We start from the raw sequence: 21,611 nt of genomic DNA on the forward strand, positions 1-21,611 counted from the left end.
GAGTAAGTGGCGGGCTGAAGAGAGTAAGTGGCGGGCTGAAGACAGGGCTGAAGCTCAAATGTGGCGGCAGCGTGATGAGAGGAGGCAGGATTCAATGCTGAGGCTGCTGCAGGACCAAACCAGAATGCTCCAGTGTATGGTTGAGCTGCAGCAAAGGCAGCTGGAGCACAGACTGCCACTGCTGCCCCTCTGTAACCAACCGCCCTCCTCCCCAAGTTCCATAGCCTCCACACCCAGACGCCCAAGAACGCGGTGGGGGGGCCTCCGGCCAACCAGCGACTCCACAACAGAGGATTGCCCAAAAAAAAGAAGGCTGTCATTCAATAAATTTTAAAGTTGTAAACTTTTAAAGTGCTGTGCTTAAAGTGCTGTGTGGCATTTTCCTTCCCTCCTCCACCACCCCTCCTGGGATACCTTGGTAGTCATCCCCCTATTTGTGTGATGAATGAATAACGAATGCATGACTGTGAAGCAGCAATGACTTTATTGCCTCTGCAAGCGGTGATTAAAGGGAGGAGGGGACGGTGGTTAGCTTACAGGGAAGTAGAGTGAACCAAGGGGCGGGGGGTTTCATCAAGGAGAAACAAACAGAACTTTCACACTGTAGCCTGGCCAGTCATGAAACTGGTTTTCAAAGCTTCTCTGATGCGTACCGCGCCCTCCTGAGCTCTTCTAACCGCCCTGGTGTCTGGCTGCGCGTAACCAGCAGCCAGGCGATTTGCCTCAATCTCCCACCCCGCCATAAACGTCTCCCCCTTACTCTCACAGATATTGTGGAGCACACAGCAAGCAGTAATAACAGTGGGAATATTGGTTTCGCTGAGGTCTAAGCGAGTCAGTAAACTGCGCCAGCGCGCCTTTAAATGTCCAAATGCACATTCTACCACCATTCTGCACTTGCTCAGCCTGTAGTTGAACAGCTCCTGACTACTGTCCAGGCTGCCTGTGTACGGCTTCATGAGCCATGGCATTAAGGGGTAGGCTGGGTCCCCAAGGATACATATAGGCATTTCAACATCCCCAACAGTTATTTTCTGGTCTGGGAAGAAAGTCCCTTCCTGCAGCTTTTGAAACAGACCAGAGTTCCTGAAGATGCGAGCGTCATGCACCTTTCCCGGCCATCCCACGTTGATGTTAGTGAAACATCCCTTGTGATCCACCAGAGCTTGCAGCACTATCGAAAAGTACCCCTTGTGGTTTATGTACTCAGCGGCTTGGTGCTCTGGTGCCAAGATAGGGATATGGGTTCCGTCTATAGCCCCACCACAGTTAGGGAATCCCATTGCAGCAAAGCCATCCACTATGACCTGCACATTTCCCAGGGTCACTACCCTTGATATCAGCAGATCTTTGATTGCGTGAGCTACTTGCATCACAGCAGCCCCCACAGTAGATTTGCCCACTCCAAATTGATTCCCAACTGACCGGTAGCTGTCTGGCGTTGCAAGCTTCCACAGGGCTATCGCCACTCGCTTCTCAACTGTGAGGGCTGCTCTCATCCTGGTATTCATGCGCTTCAGGGCAGGGGAAAGCAAGTCACAAAGTTCCATGAAAGTGCCCTTACGCATGCGAAAGTTTCGCAGCCACTGGGAATCGTCCCAGACCTGCAACACTATGCAGTCCCACCAGTCTGTGCTTGTTTCCCGAGCCCAGAATCGGCGTTCCACAGCATGAACCTGCCCCATTAGCACCATGATGCATGCATTGGCAGGGCCCATGCTTTCAGAGAAATCTGTGTCCATGTCCTGATCACTCACGGGACCGCGCTGACGTCGCCTCCTCGCCTGGTATCGCGTTGCCATGTTCTGGTGCTGCATATACTGCTGGATAATGCGTGTGGTGGTTGATGTGCTCCTAATTGCCAAAATGAGCTCAGCGGCCTCCATGCTTGCCTTGGTATGGCGTCCGCACAGAAAGAAGGCGCGGAACGATTGTCTGCCGTTGCTCTGACGGAGGGAGGGGCGACTGACGACACGGCTTACAGGGTTGGCTTCAGGGAGCTAAAATCAACAAAGGGTGTGCCTGTACATCAAGGAGTATTTCAGGCAGGACTGCACGGAGGGTTCCAATAAGAAATGGTGCACCAAAGTTATCGTTGTTATTGGAACAAGGAGGTTAGCCTGGCCTCTGATTGATACATGGCTAGATTAACCTCGCTGCGCCTTCTCTGTGACTGACTGCAGTGTGATCTAGACAGGGGAGGAGGAAAATGAGTCCAAAACAAATCTGGTCTATTTCTTGTTCTGACCCACTCCATCGATCCTTTACATCTTTGGCTGGCAGCAGACAAAAAAGGCGCGAAATGATTGTCTGCCCTTGCTTTCACGGGGGGAGGGAGGGTGGGAACGGGGTCCTGACGATATGTACCCAGAACCACCCGCGACAATGTTTTAGCCCCATCAGGCATTGGGATATCAACCCAGAATTCCAATGGGCAGCGGAGACTGCGGGAACTGTGGGATAGCTACCCACAGTGCAACGCTCCAGAAGTCGACGCTTGCCTCGGTACTGTGGAAGCGCTCCGCCGAGTTAATGCACTTAATGCACTTAGAGCATTTTCTGTGGGGACACACACACTCGAATATATAAAACCGATTTCAAAAAAACCGACTTCTATAAATTTGACCTAATTTCGTAGTGTAGACATACCCTTAGAGACTAACCAATTTATTAGAGCATAAGCTTTTGTGAGCTACAGCTCACTTCATCAGATGCATATCGTGGAAACTGCTGCAGACTTTATATATACACAGAGAATATGAACCAATACCTCCTCCCACCCCACTGTCCTGCTGGTAATAGCTTATCTTAAGTGATCATCAGGTGGGCCATTTCCAGCACAAATCCAGGTTTTCTCACCCTCCACCCCCCCACACAAATTCACTCTCCTGCTGGTGATAGCCCATCCAAAGTGACAACTCTTTACACAATGTGCATGACAATCAAGTTGGGCTATTTCCTGCACAAATCCAGGTTTTCTCACATCCCCCCCACCCCCATACACACACAAACTCACTCTCCTGCTGGTAATAGCTCATCCAGACTGACCACTCTTCAAGTTTAAATCCAAGTTAAACCAGAACATCTGGGGGGGGTAGGAAAAAACAAGAGGAAACAGGCTACCTTGCATAATGACTTAGCCACTCCAAGTCTCTATTTAAGCCTAAATTAATAGTATCCAATTTGCAAATGAATTCCAATTCAGCAGTTTCTCGCTGGAGTCTGGATTTGAAGTTTTTTTGTTTTAAGATAGCGACCTTCATGTCTGTAATTGCGTGACCAGAGAGATTGAAGTGTTCTCCGACTGGTTTATGAATGTTATAATTCTTGACATCTGATTTGTGTCCAATCAAAAAGGCTGACAAAGGAGGTGCTGTTGTCATCATGAATAGGTCGGAATATGAACAAGAGGCTGCTCGGCAGCTCTCCAACACCACTTTCTACAAGCCATTACCCTCTGATCCCACTGAGAGTTACCAAAAGCAACTACAGCATTTGCTCAAGAAACTTCCTGAAAAAGCACAAGATCAAATCCGCACAGACACACCCCTGGAACCCCGACCTGGGATATTCTATCTACTACCCAAGATCCATAAACCTGGAAATCCTGGGCGCCCCATCCTCTCAGGCATTGGCACCCTGACAGCAGGATTGTCTGGCTATGTAGACTCCCTCCTCAGGCCCTATGCTACCAGCACTCCCAGCTACCTTCGAGACACCACTGACTTCCTGAGGAAACTACAATCCATCGGTGATCTTCCTGATAACACCATCCTGGCCACTATGGATGTAGAAGCCCTCTACACCAACATTCCACACAAAGATGGACTACAAGCCGTCAAGAACACTGTCCCCGATAATGTCACGGCTAACCTGGTGGCTGAACTTTGTGACTTTGTCCTTACCCATAACTACTTCACATTTGGGGACAATGTATACCTTCAGATCAGCGGCACTGCTATGGGTACCCGCATGGCCCCACAGTATGCCAACATTTTTATGGCTGACTTAGAACAACGCTTCCTCAGCTCTCGTCCCCTAACGCCCCTACTCTACTTGCGCTATATTGATGACATCTTCATCATCTGGACCCATGGAAAAGAAGCCCTTGAGGAATTCCACCATGATTTCAACAATTTTCATCCCACCATCAACCTCGGCTTGGACCAGTCCACACAAGAGATCCACTTCCTGGACACTACAGTGCTAATAAACAATGGTCACATAAACACCACCCTATACCGGAAACCTACTGACCGCTATTCCTACCTGCATGCCTCCAGCTTTCACCCTGACCACACCACACGATCCATCGTCTACAGCCAAGCTCTGCGATACAACCGCATTTGCTCCAACCCCTCAGACAGAGACAAATACCTACAAGATCTCTGTCAAGCTTTCTTACAACTACAATACCCACCTGCAGAAGTAAAGAAACAGATTGATAGAGCCAGAAGAGTTCCCAGAAGTTACCTACTACAGGACAGGCCTAACAAAGAAAATAACAGAACGCCACTAGCCGTCACCTTCAGCCCCCAACTAAAACCCCTCCAACGCATTATTAAGGATCTACAACCTATCCTAAAGGATGACCCAACACTCTCACAAATCTTGGGAGACAGGCCAGTCCTTGCCTACAGACAGCCCCGCAACCTGAAGCAAATACTCACCAACAACCACATACCACACAACAGAACCACTAACCCAGGAACTTATCCTTGCAACAAAGCCCGTTGCCAATTGTGCCCACATATCTATTCAGGGGACACCATCACAGGGCCTAATAACATCAGCCACACTATCAGAGGCTCGTTCACCTGCACATCCACCAATGTGATATATGCCATCATGTGCCAGCAATGCCCCTCTGCCATGTACATTGGTCAAACTGGACAGTCTCTACGTAAAAGAATAAATGGACACAAATCAGATGTCAAGAATTATAACATTCATAAACCAGTCGGAGAACACTTCAATCTCTCTGGTCACGCAATCACAGACATGAAGGTCGCTATCTTAAAACAAAAAAACTTCAAATCCAGACTCCAGCGAGAAACTGCTGAATTGGAATTCATTTGCAAATTGGATACTATTAATTTAGGCTTAAATAGAGACTTGGAGTGGCTAAGTCATTATGCAAGGTAGCCTGTTTCCTCTTGTTTTTTCCTACCCCCCCCCAGATGTTCTGGTTTAACTTGGATTTAAACTTGAAGAGTGGTCAGTCTGGATGAGCTATTACCAGCAGGAGAGTGAGTTTGTGTGTGTATGGGGGTGGGGGGGATGTGAGAAAACCTGGATTTGTGCAGGAAATAGCCCAACTTGATTATCATGCACATTGTGTAAAGAGTTGTCACTTTGGATGGGCTATCACTAGCAGGAGAGTGAATTTGTGTGGGGGGGTGGAGGGTGAGAAAACCTGGATTTGTGCTGGAAATGGCCCACCTGATGATCACTTTAGATAAGCTATTACCAGCAGGACAGTGGGGTGGGAGGAGGTATTGGTTCATATTCTCTGTGTATATATAAAGTCTGCAGCAGTTTCCACGATATGCATCTGATGAAGTGAGCTGTAGCTCACGAAAGCTTATGCTCTAATAAATTGGTTAGTCTCTAAGGTGCCCCAAGTACTCCTTTTCTTTTTGCGAATACAGACTAACACGGCTGTTACTCTGAAATGTTTCATATTATTCTCTCAGAAAAATATACAGAATGAGTATCAAATATGTGGAGCTGTACTCTATATCTGTATTCATGTAAACTACAAAACAAAACACTTTCAACACCAATTTAGCTTGCAAATTTTAAATTTACAGTTTAGGAATGGTGTACAATAACAACTGATAAAGATAACTTGCTATTTGAATCAATACAGTTATGTTGCCAAACAGAAAATCATAAGATAGAAACTAACACACATCTTGACATACTACAACATAAAAAATGCAAAAAAAACTGGCTCAGTTCAGTGTTTTTCTAGCTGCGACTGTATTATAACCCCTTACCCAATTCTCCAGTTAGACCTGCGAATTATCTGAGCAAATGACACTTCCTCTATATGTTGTTTGCATGTACAGACATGACTATTGTTAATTGTCATTTTGAGAACCTGTGCTCTGGCTGCTATAATTCTATGGCTCAGAATCATTGGGTAATTTTTTTTTAACACTGCAAAGCAGGGAAAGGTGGAGAGAGAGAAAGGTCAGTTATCTGACTATATTTGAGCACACTGGGCTAAATTCTCTTCTCATTTTTACCAGTGTAAATTCAGAGCAACTCCACTGATGTAAACCGAGTTATTTTGGATCTTCTCCAGTATAACTGAGAAGAATTTAGGTCCTTGTATTTATTCCCATCAGTTATGGTTTGAGTAGTTCCCCTTTTCATTTGCAGACCTGTAATTTATCACCCTACTCACGGTTCTGCAAACCTGGTACTACAAGGATGGTCTAACTGTAATCCTCACTAATATATCGCTCCAAAGGTCAGACAAACTTTCACCAGATCATAAGCAAGATGGTCCACTCCCACTCATTATTAATGTAGAGTGTTCTTCAATAACCATTATATTTTGTCAGCACCACTTTGTAGTGTTTTATACAGGACAGGTGCAGGATATAAAACATGCTAGACAGTAAGATTTATGAATAGTAAATGTGAACTACAACTCATTTATACATTATAGGATTCTGAAGGGGCGTAGCTGGCCCTTTGTGACCCTCTGCTGGAGGCTTTGCTACACCCTGCCCTAGTAAGGAGCAGCAAAAGTGGGTCCCTAAAGGCCTGCCTAGAAAGCCTGCACACCTCAAATTCAAGCTCTTTTCCTCATCTACTAGTCCACTCATAATCTTGTTGCCACCTCCATCTGTTCTCATTTCCCTTACTCCCCACTCTCACTCAGTCTAGTTTTTCTGCTTTTCGCCTATCTTCCTTCTATCTGTGATGCCTTCTATATCTGGAACACTGTTCCTGTTCTCATCCAATAAGCACCTTCTTTCTCTGTCCTCAAATTCCTCTTTCAACTCCACTGTTTCAAGCAATGCTTCCTTTCTTTTCATCAGTGATCCCCCTCCCCGCTACAGCTCTTCAACCACATCTTCACTAGTGTTTTACTATCTTATATAGAATTGACTCTCTTTAGAGATTGGGAACACATCGTAGTTTTGTTTCGAAAGCACCAATTTTTGGCACTATATAATGTTTATAAAAGTATTAACTGCTAACATTATAAAACACCTGCAGACCAGCACTAACACTGGCATTTCTGATGTCAAAAGAAAAGCAGATGGGTCAATTAGATGGGTCAGTTTGATGATAATATTTCTTAAAACTTAGTGACCCCCAAAAAGATATATCAGAACATAAGAAAGGCCATACTGTGTCGACCAAAGGTCCATTAAGCCCAGTATCCTGTCTTCTGACAGTGGCCAATGTCAGGTGCCTCAGAGGGAATCAACAGAACAGGTAATCATCAAGTGATCCTTTCCCTGTTGCTCATTCCCAGCTTCTGGCAAACAGAGGCTATGGACACCATCCCTGACCATCCTGGCTGATAGCCATTGATGGACCTATCCTCCATGAATTTATTTAGTTCTTTTTTAAACCCTGTTATAGTCTTTGCCTTCACAACATCCTCTGGCAAAGAGTTCCACAGGTTGACTGGGCGCTGTGTGAAGAAATACCTCCTTTTGTTTGTTTTAAACCTGCTGCCTAATAATTTCATTTGGTGACCCCCTAGTCCTTGTGTTATGAGAAGGAGTAAACAATACTTCATGATTTTACAGACCTCTACCATATCCTCCCTTAGTCATCTCTTTTCCAAGCTGAAAAGTCCCAAGCTTATTAATCTCTCCTCATACAGAAGCCGTTCCATACCTCTTGTGATCACTTCCCTTCTTGGAATACTTAGAAGATATAAAATATTTTATTTCTATGTCTTTCCATTCTGACAACTTAATTATGAAATCTTTCCAGTAAAAGGAAGGACCTGTGAGGAAACTAAGATATATCTTGTTATTTACCATTACATTTCATTTCTAAAGAGTTTTTCCTTACTATAAACTAAAGAGAGGGTGATAGCTGTCAATCCTGAAGCACAGTAGGTTAAACAACTGATGTTAAATAAAAGAAAATGTTTTTATATAGTCATGGAAGCACTGCTACATTTGACACTATGTAAAATTATAATTCAATGAACAAGTGCAGAAAAGATTTAAAAAAACCTCTTACCCGTTTTTCTGGGACATTTTGCTTCAAGGACATTGTTGGCACGCCCAGATTCCCAGGATTCACATTGGTTTTTGTTCCACAGACATCTTATTCCTGGACCAGCATTTTTACACAGTTCTTCCTGTCTGAATGCTTCACAGTCTGGAGGCTTGTACACAAGGATATCATTCAACAGAACACTTGAAAAACCCCCAAATATGTACATGGACCTAATCACAAAAGAAAGAGAATATAAAATAACTGTTTTTTATAAATAAAGCATTATTAAAGCTATATCCTCTTGCTTTTTTAGCCACCGTTACATATACACCTCTACCCCAATATAACGTGACCCGATATAACATGAATTCGGATATAACGCGGTAAAGCAGTGCTCCGGGGGAGCGGGGCTGCGCACTCCGGTGGATCAAAGCAAGTTTGATATAATGTGGTTTCACCTATAACACGGTAAGATTTTTTGGCTCCCGAGGACAGTGTTATATTGGGGTAGAGGTGTATTATGGCAGTATTTATCACAACAGTCAAATTAAGATTGTGTCACTGTTTCCCTTAAAAACCTCAAAGTTCATGTGTGTGTTTGTTTTTTCAAAAGTTTGCTCCAAGATGAAGCTTAAAGTATGTCTAAATTCAGCCAAATTATATGTATTAGAAAAATATAGAGCAGCACACAGAAAATGGGTGGGAAAAAGGAACAAGGACTGTGCAGGGAGCAGTATACTTTTTCGGTGTGAGGTAATGAGAACATATACTGTATGAACTAGATGGTCTGCAGTAAGAGATTGGGATCAAGGAGCTTCTCTCTTTGAGACAGAAGATTCCAAGGACAAACAACACCAGCTAGCAGTCATGGACATATATCTTCGCTAACAGTAAATTTCTGGATTCGAGGCCAAAGTTTTTCCCACTTCTCATTTAAAATTAGGAAGATCTGAAAAATTAATCTAGATCTCTCCAGTGTCATATACTCCCAAGGGGACTTTGTGTTTGGTAGTACTACAGGTATCAATGGGCTCTGAGGCGCCTCCAGAGCAGTACAGTTTATGTTAAGGAGCTATAATAATATAGTAAGGTCTGAAGAACAAGTGGGTATTTTGCCCCAATTTTAATTTAATGTTAGCAGCCAATTCTTAGCGCTTCAGATGTAGTTTAGATAAGAATCTGAATCTTTTAAATTTCACTTCTATTTGTGAGAAACTAGCAATAGATACACTTTCATTATGAGCAATTCTTCTCTGCTAATGAAACAATCTACACATATTTCATTAGTGAATTTGAAGTGCTGTGTTTGCTGATCATTGCAATTTGCTGCTGTTATTTATCTCAAAGAACTATTTTAATAAATATTACATGTTATTACATTATTTTAATGTAATATAATATTCATGTGCAAAGGAACTTATATACTCTATAATTATTGATGTGTTTAATTATTTACATGTTCAAATTATTGGAAAGTGATAAATCACGTAAAAAAGGCAACATACAATTGTTGGCATTTAAAAGTGATCCTTTATGGTATCAACAGCTGCCACATGTTAGGGCATATGTGAAACCCATGAGAGAGGGCCAATGAGAAAATGTTCTTTGAGGTCCTCCTGGCTAAGTTTCCTATAAAACTCTGCCTTCAGAGGGATAATGTTTGCCCCACAATCATTGGATGAAGCAAGGAGTTTGGCCATCAAGTCCTGCAAACCTCAAATGATCTGCCAAAAGCTAAAGCCACTTGCACACAGGCCATGTGTGTCCATGCCAGCTCTGGGGCCCACAGTATTGACCTCCCATTCCCTGCCAAAATAGCTATGTTGAGTTTCCTCTGTGGACAGCAATGCTTACAAAGGCAGGGTGACCAGATATCCTGATTTTATAGGGACAGTCCCGATTTTTGGGTCTTTTTCTTATATAGGCTCCTATTACCCCTTAACCCCGTCCTTATTCTTCCACATTTGCTTTCTGTTCACCCTATACAAAAGGCTGATGCAGTTTGCTGGGGGTTGCAAAAAATTATGTAGACTGGAGCTGGTAATTCTTGGTACATACTGTCTTTAATGATGATTGCTGCATGGGAATAATGTAACACTTACTTTTTCACACAGTAAATAAATTTCTCCTAGAAGTTTATGATTTTTGACACAATCACCTACAGCGTCTTACTGAATGAATGAGAATTTATACATTACATCCAAGTGATTACTATACCTGGTGTTGGATTTCAATCCCACTGTAAATCACTAAATGTCCTCAACACACATTAAGCATTGGGGACCTTAGTTCAGCTGTATGGTGAAAGTGAATTGCCCCCTTTAACTGCAAAGATCGAACAGGCAGGTACGAAGCGAGTCGTTGCTCCTTTATACACCCCACTCCCCCCAAAAGGATTACCAGTTCCAGGTAAAGATATAGGAAGAAATACAACTGGATGAGGTCAGTTGTGGGAGGAGACGCTGCCTCCTTCCAGCTGACTGGAAAATGTGTGGGGAATTATTTATACCCAAGGCAGTTCCAGGGAAGACCTCTTTAATGCAGACCAGGCTAGCATCACCTACCCTTCCCACCCATGCATATAGTTAAAATGCCAAGTTACATCTTTATCTGCTGCGGCCATTATGCTAGTCACCCCTTTTCTCAGGGGGGCTGGGAAGGAATTTTCTCTCACAGCCAGAAAGGCTGAGGTGAGGTGGGTTTTCACCTTTCGCAGCAGGTTAGGGACCTGATGGAGTAGGAAAGGGGGGTTGGGCTAGTACATGTACTCCATATAGAATGGATATGGTGATCAGATAAAATTTATTGGTAAAGGATTTAAACAAGGCATCCTTTAAATGAGCAGCAACAGAGGATTTGGGGCTCCTGCAACTGGCATGGTGGGGAGTCAATCCCACACCCTTTATAGTCCACTTAATGTTCATAAAAGGTCGAGCTGCAGAAGTAGAATGGATGGGACCAGGATTGGAAAGGGGGACGGCTGACGGCAGCCCCCTGAGCATATGGAAATATATATGGTATTACCTGCACTGTACAATTATCTGCCAGGTACTCCCAGATATTTAAGAATAAAGTTGCAGCATAATCAAAAACTATATCCAGTGCCCCCTGTCCTGGCAGAGCAAGACAAATGTGCTACCCTGAGGTTTATATAAATCAACATGTTCCACAATTACCCCAAATAAATGATTTGATGTACTGATGATCAGGATATGTAACGTTGTTCTTGAGGGCTACTATTCATGTTAATAAATAACACCAACAGTACATCATAGAATTGCACTTTATGTAAATATAACTGTCATCACAGGTTTTATTTCTTCCTGCAAAAATGGTCAGAGACATTTAAAACATGCTTCATTTACCCATTACTGACAACTGCAGTGTGTCCAAATCTGTTCACATCCCGATGCAGATTAGGTTTTGGTAAAATTTTCCATTCATCACAAACTAAAAGACAAAAGGAAAGCATATGATTTCCTGTAATAAAATTTCAAGAGACTTTCGTAAAATATATTATATATGTAAATGCCAGGACTAAATCAAAGCCATATAGGCAATTTTTTTTAGAGGAAAGTAACAATTTGAAACATATCTTTTTCAAATGCCTTGATTAGCAATGCTAGGATACGGTACCCTCTTAAAAAACAAATATTCTTTCTGTTCTAAGATATATTTAAATACTTATACTTACAAACATATTTGAATACTTCATTAAAATCATTTTTACCTTTGTGATAACTAATTTTTCAAATGTCAGGGTAAAATATAAAGAACTCCAAAGCAAAAGTCACTTCAATATAAACTTCAGGTCTTTGCAATATCATCTTTAGCTTGGTTATCTAGACAGACTGTTTTTTTTAAAAAAAGTCTAATACATTGTTCTTAACTATAAAGCTAAAGGTATTGTTGAGAAAGAATATAAAAGCAATATATTGCTGCAATGTAGTCTACTTTATTCTTTCAAACACACTAACTAATATGGAATTTCTTATACTCATTCCCCAAACCTAACCTCAGGACAGCATACTTATGTCACTAATACCTTGCTATAAATCAGGTGTTTTCTTTTTTTAAAGACAGAATAGCCATAGGTGAGTAATTGTGAGATTTTAAAATATAGAACAAGGAATTCAAACCAGCAAAAATGCCTATTCAGGAATAGGAGCATGCACAAGGGCTATCATCAGAAAGAAATATTATATTATCAAACATTGGAGGGTGAAAAGCACACAAGCAATTAACTATTTAACAATAAGCCAGGCTGACCTACTTCAAAGCACTTTTACAGCTGTTGAGGGAATTAGGTTTGTTGACTAAGTAATTAAGGATGCCTTTGGAGCCAAATGCAAATTAGATTTGCAACAAAAACTATTTACAATGTTGTAGAGATGCTTTTGCAAAAAGAAAAGGAGTATTTGTGGCACCTTAGAGACTAACCAATTTATTTGAGCATAAGCTTTCGTGAGCTACAGCTCACTTCATCTGATGCATACTGTGGAAACTGCAGAAGACATTATATACACAGAGACCATGAAACAATACCTCCTCCCACCCCACTCTCCTGCTGGTAATAAGCTTATCTAAAGTGATCACTCTCCTTACAATGAGTATGATAATCAAGTTGGGCCATTTCCAGCACAAATCCAGGTTTCCTCACCCTCCGCCCCCCCCCCCCCCAAACTCACTCTCCTGCTGGTAATAGCCCATCCAAAGTGACCACTCTCTTTACAATGTGTATGATAATCAAGGTGGGCCATTTCCAGCACAAATCCAGGTTTTCTCACCCTCCGCCCCCGCCCCCGCCCCCAAACTCACTCTCCTGCTGGTAATAGCCCATCCAAAGTGACCGAAAGCTCATGCTCAAATAAATTGGTTAGTCTCTAAGGTGCCACAAGTACTCCTTTTCTTTTTGCGAATACAGACTAACACGGCTGTTCCTCTGAAACATCTCTTTACAATGTGTATGATAATCAAGGTGGGCCATTTCCAGCACAAATCCAGGTTTTCTCACCCCTCCCCAAAACACACACACACACAAACTCACTCTCCTGCTGGTAATAGCTTATCCAAAGTGACCACTCTCCCTACAATGTGCATGATAATCAAGGTGGGCCATTTCCAGCATAAATCTAAGTTTGATCAGAACGTCTTGGTGGGGGGTAGGAAAAAACAAGGGGAAATAGGCTACCTTGCATAATGACTTAGCCACTCCCAGTCTCTATTTAAGCCTAAATTAATAGTATCCAATTTGCAAATGAATTCCAATTCAGCAGTTTCTCGCTGGAGTCTGGATTTGAAGTTTTTTTGTTGTAAGATAGCGACCTTCATGTCTGTAATTGCGTGACCAGAGAGATTGAAGTGTTCTCCGACTGGTTTATGAATGTTATCATACTTGACATCTGATTTGTGTCCATTTATTCTTTTACGTGTTGTGTGGTATGTGGCTGTTGGTGAGTATTTGCTTCAGGTTGGGGGGCTGTCTGTAGGCAAGGACTGGCCTGTCTCCCAAGATTTGTGAGAGTGTTGGGTCATCCTTCAGGATAGGTTGTAGATCCTTAATAATGCGTTGGAGGGGTTTTAGTTGGGGGCTGAAGGTGACGGCTAGTGGCGTTCTGTTATTTTCTTTGTTAGGCCGGTCCTGTAGTAGGTGACTTCTGGGAACTCTTCTGGCTCTATCAATCTGTTTCTTCACTTCTGCAGGTGGTATTGTAGTTGTAAGAATGCTTGATAGAGATCTTGTAGGTGTTTGTCTCTGTCTGAGGGGTTGGAGCAAATGCGGTTGTATCGCAGAGCTTGGCTGTAGACAATGGATCGTGTGGTGTGGTCAGGGTGAAAGCTGGAGGCATGCAGGTAGGAATAGCGGTCAGTAGGTTTCCGGTATAGGGTGGTGTTTATGTGACCATTGTTTATTAGCACTGTAGTGTCCAGGAAGTGGATCTCTTGTGTGGACTGGACCAGGCTGAGGTTGATGGTGGGATGGAAATTGTTGAAATCATGGTGGAATTCCTCAAGGGCTTCTTTTTCATGGGTCCAGATGATGAAGATGTCATCAATATAGCGCAAGTAGAGTAGGGGCGTTAGGGGACGAGAGCTGAGGAAGCGTTGTTCTAAATCAGCCATAAAAATGTTGGCATACTGTGGGGCCATGCGGGTACCGATAGCAGTGCCGGTGATATGAAGGTATACATTGTCCCCAAATGTAAAATAGTTATGGGTAAGGACAAAGTCACAAAGTTCAGCCACCAGGTTAGCTGTGACACTATTGGGGATAGTGTTCTTGACGGCTTGTAGTCCATCTTTGTGTGGAATGTTGGTGCAGAGGGCTTCTACATCCATAGTGGCCAGGATGGTGTTATCAGGAAGATCACCGATGGATTGTAGTTTCCTCAGGAAGTCAGTGGTGTCTCGAAGGTAGCTGGGAGTGCTGGTAGCGTAGGGCCTGAGTAGGGAGTCTACATAGCCAGACAATTCTGCTGTCAGGGTGCCAATGCCTGAGATGATGGGGCGCCCAGGATTTCCAGGTTTATGGATCTTAGGTAGTAGATACAATATCCCAGGTCGGAGTTCCAGGGGTGTGTGTGTGCGGATTTGATCTTGTGCTTTTTCAGGGAGTTTCTTGAGCAAATGCTGTAGTTGCTTTTGGTAACTCTCAGTGGGATCATAGGGTAATGGCTTGTAGAAAGTGGTGTTGGAGAGGGGCCGAGCAGCCTCTTGTTCATATTCCGACCTATTCATGATGACAGCAGCACCTCCTTTGTCAGCCTTTTTTATTATGATGTCAGAGTTGTTTCTGAGGCTGTGGATGGCATTGTGTTCTGCACGGCTGAGGTTATGGGGCAAGTGATGCTGCTTTTCCACAATTTCAGCCCGTGCACGTCGGCGGAAGCATTCTATGTAGAAGTCCAGTCTGCTCTTTCGACCTTCAGGAGGAGTCCACCTAGAATCCTTCTTTTTGTAATGTTGGTAGGGAGGCCTCTGTATTTTGAGATGCTTTGTATTTTTATGTAAAATTATGAAGATAGATGTGCAAGAGCTGTTGCGAACCCATTTTATAGAGGGAAATAGGGTGGGTATAGCCAATTTGGTATAATGGCTCTTGATAATCACAGGAGAATAGCTCTTCACACCTGACCAAAAAAACCTGTTTTATGAAGGTGGGACAACTGATAAACAGGAGGCATACAGCAAATGTTCAGATTGTTTTTTAAGTTATTGTTTATTTTTACTGCTAAGAACTGTGCTAAACATTTTACAAACATTAAAAAGGCAACTTCACCAAAAAAGTTTATAACCTAAAAAGAGCACATAGAGAGAAAGAAGATTAAGAAATTATGAGATACTTTCATTTTTATACAGTTTATAGGAAATTAGAGAACTATTTGAGGGATAATAGGAGAAACCCTTTTTTTTTTTTTTCCTTTTTTAAGGAGAGATGCATCTAAAACAAACAGTGGTTTCCAAATTTGTTCCTCTCCCATTGGCCTGGAGCAGCGAACCGCAGCCACTGGGAGCTGCGATCGGCCAAACCTGCGGATAAGGCAGGTAAACAAACTGGCCCGACCCGCCAGGGGCTTTCCCTGCACAAGTGGCGGAACAAGTTTGGGAACCACTGATCTAGAATTATGGAGGAAATCCCAGCACTGCAGAAAGTCATAGTTACTTGTTACTTTGTTGAATCAAAATGATTTAAGACTGTGTAGTCTGCAAAATGTGTGATAAACACAAAGGTGTTATCAAAAAGAGTCAGGCAAAATTTTGTTGAAGTTCAAAGATCCTTAATTACAACCAAATTCTCATCAGAAACGTGAAGGCATAAAATATCTAACATACAGACAGCAAAATGGCAGTGATTTCAAAATCAGATGACTCAATTTACCAATATGAAGAGAAAAGAAAGTAAAGCAACTTTTCATTAATAGAAAACTTCATTTATTCAAATAAACATAACCAGAAATCTCTCTATTTCCTTAATCTCCTTCCTCGATCACAAGCATCCCACACATGCATTAAAGTACCTCATCTCCTAAACTGTCAAACACTTCCTCATGCTTTTTCTTACTCAAATTGAGTAGTAAAATCCAACGTTTACTAAGGAGATATTGTCCTATAGTTGTTCTTGAAACAACGATTTCAACAAAACAGACCACATAAAAAGAGGTTATTTACCTTGTATGACAGGTTTCAGAGTGGTAGCCGTGTTAGTCTGTATCAGCAAAAACAACCAGGAGTCCTTGTGGCACCTTAGAGACTAACAAATTTGGGCTATAACCACATGGACTCCTCATCGTTTTTACCTTGTATGATAACTGGAGCTCTTCAAGATGTTTGCGTCTACGTGTGCTCCATTTCAGGTGCACGTGACCCTTTCACAGAGATTTTTGGCAGCAGTGCTCATTTGGTCCACACATGCACACTAGCTATCATGCCATGTATTGAGGGTACATAGGGCTGTGATGGACAAAAACTTCACTCAGTTCCTTCTCTACTACAAAGTCCCATGGAGATGAGACTCCAAAGCAGTGAAGGAAAGTCAGCAGTGGAGGACCCATAGAGACAAACATTTTGAAGGACCCCAGTTACTGTACAAGGTTAGTAACCTCTCCTTTTTTGAGAAATGTCCCTACAGGCGATCCACTTCAGATGATACCTGAGCAGCACTCGATAGAGAAGGTGGGTGCTTTGGCATAGGTTCTAAACTAATTGGATGAGGTGGTCCCAAATGCAGCATCTACTCAGGATGCATGCACTTGACCATTGTGCTTTGTGAATGGATGGATGGAGACCCATGCGGCAGTTTTGCAAATTTCTCTGATAGGTACATCTTTTAGTAGGGCGACAGTGGTGGACTGCAATCTAGTTAAATGAGCTATAATCCTAGGAGGAAGCAGGATGTTAGCAGCTTCATAGCAGGCAAGAATGAAACCGAAACTCATTTGAAAAGTCTCTGGGTGGAGATGGGTGTTCCTTTAACTCTATCTGCTACAGGAACAAATAATCGAAGGGAGGCCCAAAAGGATCTAGTCCCATTCAAATAGAGAAACACCACCCTCCCAATGTCCAAGGTGTGAAGGATGCCGTACTCCCTAGACTAATGAGATTTAGGGTAAAAAACAGACAGATGAATAGTTTGATTGGTGTAAAAATCCAAGATGATATTATGTAAGAATTATTATGTAAGAATCAGGGATCTGGTCAGAGCGATACTTTGACTTTAAAGACAACAGTAAAGAAAATGGGTTTGGGATGGGGTGGGGAGGTCACCATCCAAGTCCCAAACTCACCAACTTTCCGAGCAGAGGTGATAACCACCAAGAAAGTCATCTGCATGCATAGGTGTAAGAGTGAGCATGTGGCCATGTATTCAAAGGGAAGTTTAATCTGAGAGCTGACTAATTTAAAAACGCAGGCTGCAGTGTGTTCCCTGATGTGTGGAAACAGGCTGGATAACACTTTAATAAAACTAGAAGTTGCAAGGTGAGAAAACCCTTCACTGGAGAATGGAACACTGTTATGGTCGCTTATGTGAAAATTAACAGAGCTCAGAGAAAGGCCTGCATTCTTGAAATCAAAAAGGTACTACAGGATCTCAGAGAAAGGAGAGTCAGTAGGAAACAGATGTTGTAGGATACACCAATGGTAAATTCTCTTCCATTTCTGAAGATAAAGATGGAGCCAGCTGCCATATCAGCTCAGGCAAGGAAAACTTGCAAATTCATTCTTACCAGGAGCTGTCCTTCAGCAATTATGACTTGAAACTGTTCTCTATGCTCCTGCAGGAGATGTTCAATAAAATAATTAAACTTGATATAATTGTGTTGATTGAATTTAATAAGCAGTGTCTGGTAATTAGTCATTCTGAACTCCAGGGCAGATTAGTAACTCTTGCAACCAGAGAGGCCCAAGTCAGTACTCTTACCCCAGCAGCATGCCTACAACTGCCTGACTCTAGTCACTACCACCCAATTACCTTATGAGGGGTGACCCCAAACACAGTCCCAAATTTCCCCAAAACCATATTCCCTCAAGTGCCCATCACTCTCCTGGTACACTTAGAGAGGTTATTAAGTTTGCTGTTCCCTTTAAAGAAACAGTACATCTGCAACTTACCACCTTACTGCAGTTAATCAAAGCACTGGATTGGTTTATAATAAAAAGTAAAACAAGTTTATTAAACAAAAATCATAGGTTAAATGATACCAAGTAGAAGGAATATCAGTTAGAAAGGGTTACAAACAGAAGTAGGAATATGCTTCTAAGATTAAAACAATTTCACCAGCTACAATCTTTCCCAAAGCAGCTTTCTCACCTATAATCAATTTCCGGAGACTTTCAACCGCCTTGGATGAAGGACTCAGCTTTCTGCAATCCAAAGAGCTCTGGCCTCTTTAGTCCCACAAGTGATGGATAATTCAGGAATTCTCAGTGCCACCATTTATAGGCCAGTAAACCTTTGAAACGGAGTGCTGTCTCTATCCGCCGTTAAGGTTGCTAAGTGGTCATCTTTCTCCATACACTCTCCTAATGGCTGTTTACCTTGCCTGTACATAAGCCTTTATTGTCCCTGCCTGATGACCAAGCTGGTCAGACAAGCAAACGCATAGTCCTTTGGGATCTGGACATGCCGACTTCCCAACTACTTGTGATCTTACCGCATATGTAAATTAGAATCCGACTGTCACTGATCAACCCTGCTTTATATATATATTCAAGACTTGGGAAGACCCACTTTCTAATTTGTTCAATATAAACTTTAAAACATAGAGAACATTCATAACTCCTCATATAGTATTAAAACATACATTTCACAATAATAGTAATCCCCAGTATTCCTTAGTTTTCCAATTATATGCTCCATTACACATTTTAGATACAAATCATGCCACAAATGAGTTGGGATACACTGGTCAAGCCAGCTGAAACTCACTGCTAGATACCAGGGAACCCCCTTCCCTACGGCCCTGGGATGCTGTTAAGGTCACACTGCCCTCTTAGAAGTTAGAGGTGTGGTGCTCAGGGTTCGCCAAATTGTCTTGGCAGGCTCAAGCAATGCCTCATTATGGACAAAGGTACTTGTGTGCAAGGCCTGGTCTAGACTACGAGTTTATGTCAGATTTAGCAGCATTAAATCTGAATTAACCCTGCACCCGTCCACACAACGAAGCCATTTTTTCGAAATAAATGGCTCTTAAAACCGATTTCTGTACTCCTCCCCAATGAGGGGATTAGCGCTGAAATCGACATCACCATTTTGAATTAGGGTTAGCGTGGACGCAATTTGAAGGTAATGGCCTTCGGGAGCTATCCCACAGTGCACCATTGTGACCACTCTGGACAGCGCTCTGAACTCTGATGCACTGGCCCGGTGTACAAGAAAAGCCCCGGGAACTTTTGAATCTCATTTCCTGTTTGGCCAGGCGAGCTCATCAGAATAGGTGAGCATGCAGTCCCAGAATCGAAAAAGAGCTCCAGCATGGACCGAACGGGAGGTATTGGATCTGATCGCTGTATGGGGAGAGAAATCCATGCCATCAGAACTACGTTCCAAAAGACAAAATGCCAAAACATTTCAAAAAATCTCAGAGGCCATGAGGGACAGAGGCTACATCAGGGACGCAACACAGTGCCACGTGAAACTTAAGGAGCTCAGACAAGCGTACCAGAAAACCAAAGAATCAAACGGACGCTCCGGGACAGAGCCCCAGACATGCCGCTTCTACGCTGAGCTGCATACAATTCTAGGGGGGGCCGCCACCACTACCCCACCCCTGTCCGTGGACTCCGAGGATGGGATACTCTCCGCCATGGCTGAGGATTTTGCAGATGGGGAAGATCAGGATGACAACGAGCTTGGGGAGAGCACACAGCACACAGTTTTCCTCGACAGCCAGGATCTTTTTATCACCCTGACTGAAATACCCTCCCAACCCAACGAAGCCGGAGAACGGACCTCTGGTGAGTGTACCTTTTTAAATATAATACATGTTATAAAAGCAAGCATTTTTTAATGATTAAGTAGCCCTGAAGACTTGGGATGCATTTGTGGCCGGTACTGCTACTGGAAAAGTCTGTTAACGTGTTCGGGGATGGAGCGGAAATCTTCCAGGAACATCTCCATGAAGCTCTCCTGGAGGTACTCTAAAAGCCTTTGCAGAGCGTTTCTGGGGAGAGCAGCCTTATTCCGTCCTCCATGGTAGGACACTTTACCATGCCATGCTAGTAGCAAGTAATCTGGTATCATTGCATGACAAAGCCTGGCAGCGTATGGTCCCGGTGTTTGCTGGCATTCAAGCAACATCTGTTCTTTATCTCTTTGTATTATCCTCAGGAAAGTGATATCGTTCATGGTAACCTGGTTGAAATAGGGGAATTTGATTAAGGGGACATTCAGAGGTGCCTGTTCCTACTGGGCTGTTTGCCTGTGGCTGAAAAGAAATCCTCCCTGCAGTAAGCCACGCGGTGGGGGGGGGGGTGCATTGGCACTGAGCTGTTCACATTTGGCTAGCAGGGATCTTCCCTGATACCAGCCAGGCGGTGGGGGGAGGGGAAAAGCGATCATCCCAGAGAATTGGATGGGGGAGGGGGTTAGTTTGGTTTCTGCTGCTGCACATTAACAGGAAAACTGCGACACTAAATGGCCAACGCCATGGGCTTTGCTTGGTAATGGGAAAGGAGAGGGCTGCTGTTATGAAGGTTCTAGAAGCCGAAAGACTACGGCTTACCATGGCCACCTGCAAGCCGAATTCTGTTGCCCAGCCCTGCATGTGTGATCCCTAACACCAAAGCTGCAGGCACTCAATATAAGATGCAAAATGCGACCTTGTACCAAAATCACGAGCTATGTAATGTGAATAGTGTTGTTCACTGTGAAAGAGTATAGCTATTGTTCTGTAAAATGTATCTTTTTAAATACTTCACTCCCTTTTTTCCTCCAGCAGCTGCAAATGTTTCAAGCCTCCCGCCTCCATCCCAGAGGCTATCGCAGATAAGGCGGCAAAAAAAAACGCACGTGTGATGACATGTTCTCTGAGCTCATAAAGTCGTCCCACACTGACAGAGCTGTGTGGAGGGACACAATAGCAGAGTACAAGACGGTGGCCGAAGAACGTGAGGAGAGGTGGCGTCAGGAAGATCAGAGGAGGCATGAAGAAACACTGGGGATACTGCAGGATCTAACGGACATGCTCTGGCATCTGGTGGAGGTTCATGAATGGCAGCAGGATCACAGACTGCCGCTGCAGCCCCTGCTTAACAGCCCTCCTTCCTCTTCAAGTTCCATAGCCTCCTCACTCAGACGCCCAAGAATGCGGGGTGGGAGGCTCCGGACACCTAACCACTCCACCCCAGTGGACAAGCAACAGAAGGCTGGCATTCAACAAGTTTTAAAGTGGCCTTTTCCTTCCCTC

General features: G+C 43.3%; 1 protein-coding gene across 12 annotated transcripts in view; it reads right to left on the minus strand.

Moving 5' to 3' along the window:
* Positions 1–21,611, minus strand: part of ATRNL1 (attractin like 1) — a 1,081,427-nt gene that overhangs the window by 805,984 nt on the left and 253,832 nt on the right. For all 12 annotated transcript variants that reach the window (XM_073354269.1, XM_073354267.1, XM_073354264.1 and 9 more), the window contains exons 12-13: positions 11,571–11,655; positions 8,227–8,435 (exon numbers count right to left, since the gene is read on the minus strand). In XM_073354269.1, the coding sequence (XP_073210370.1) occupies positions 8,227–8,435; positions 11,571–11,655 (294 nt within the window). The remainder of the gene's footprint in view (positions 1–8,226; positions 8,436–11,570; positions 11,656–21,611) is intronic.

Source organism: Lepidochelys kempii, chromosome 7, assembly GCF_965140265.1.
Source record: "Lepidochelys kempii isolate rLepKem1 chromosome 7, rLepKem1.hap2, whole genome shotgun sequence".
NCBI classification, from domain to species: Eukaryota; Metazoa; Chordata; order Testudines; family Cheloniidae; genus Lepidochelys; species Lepidochelys kempii.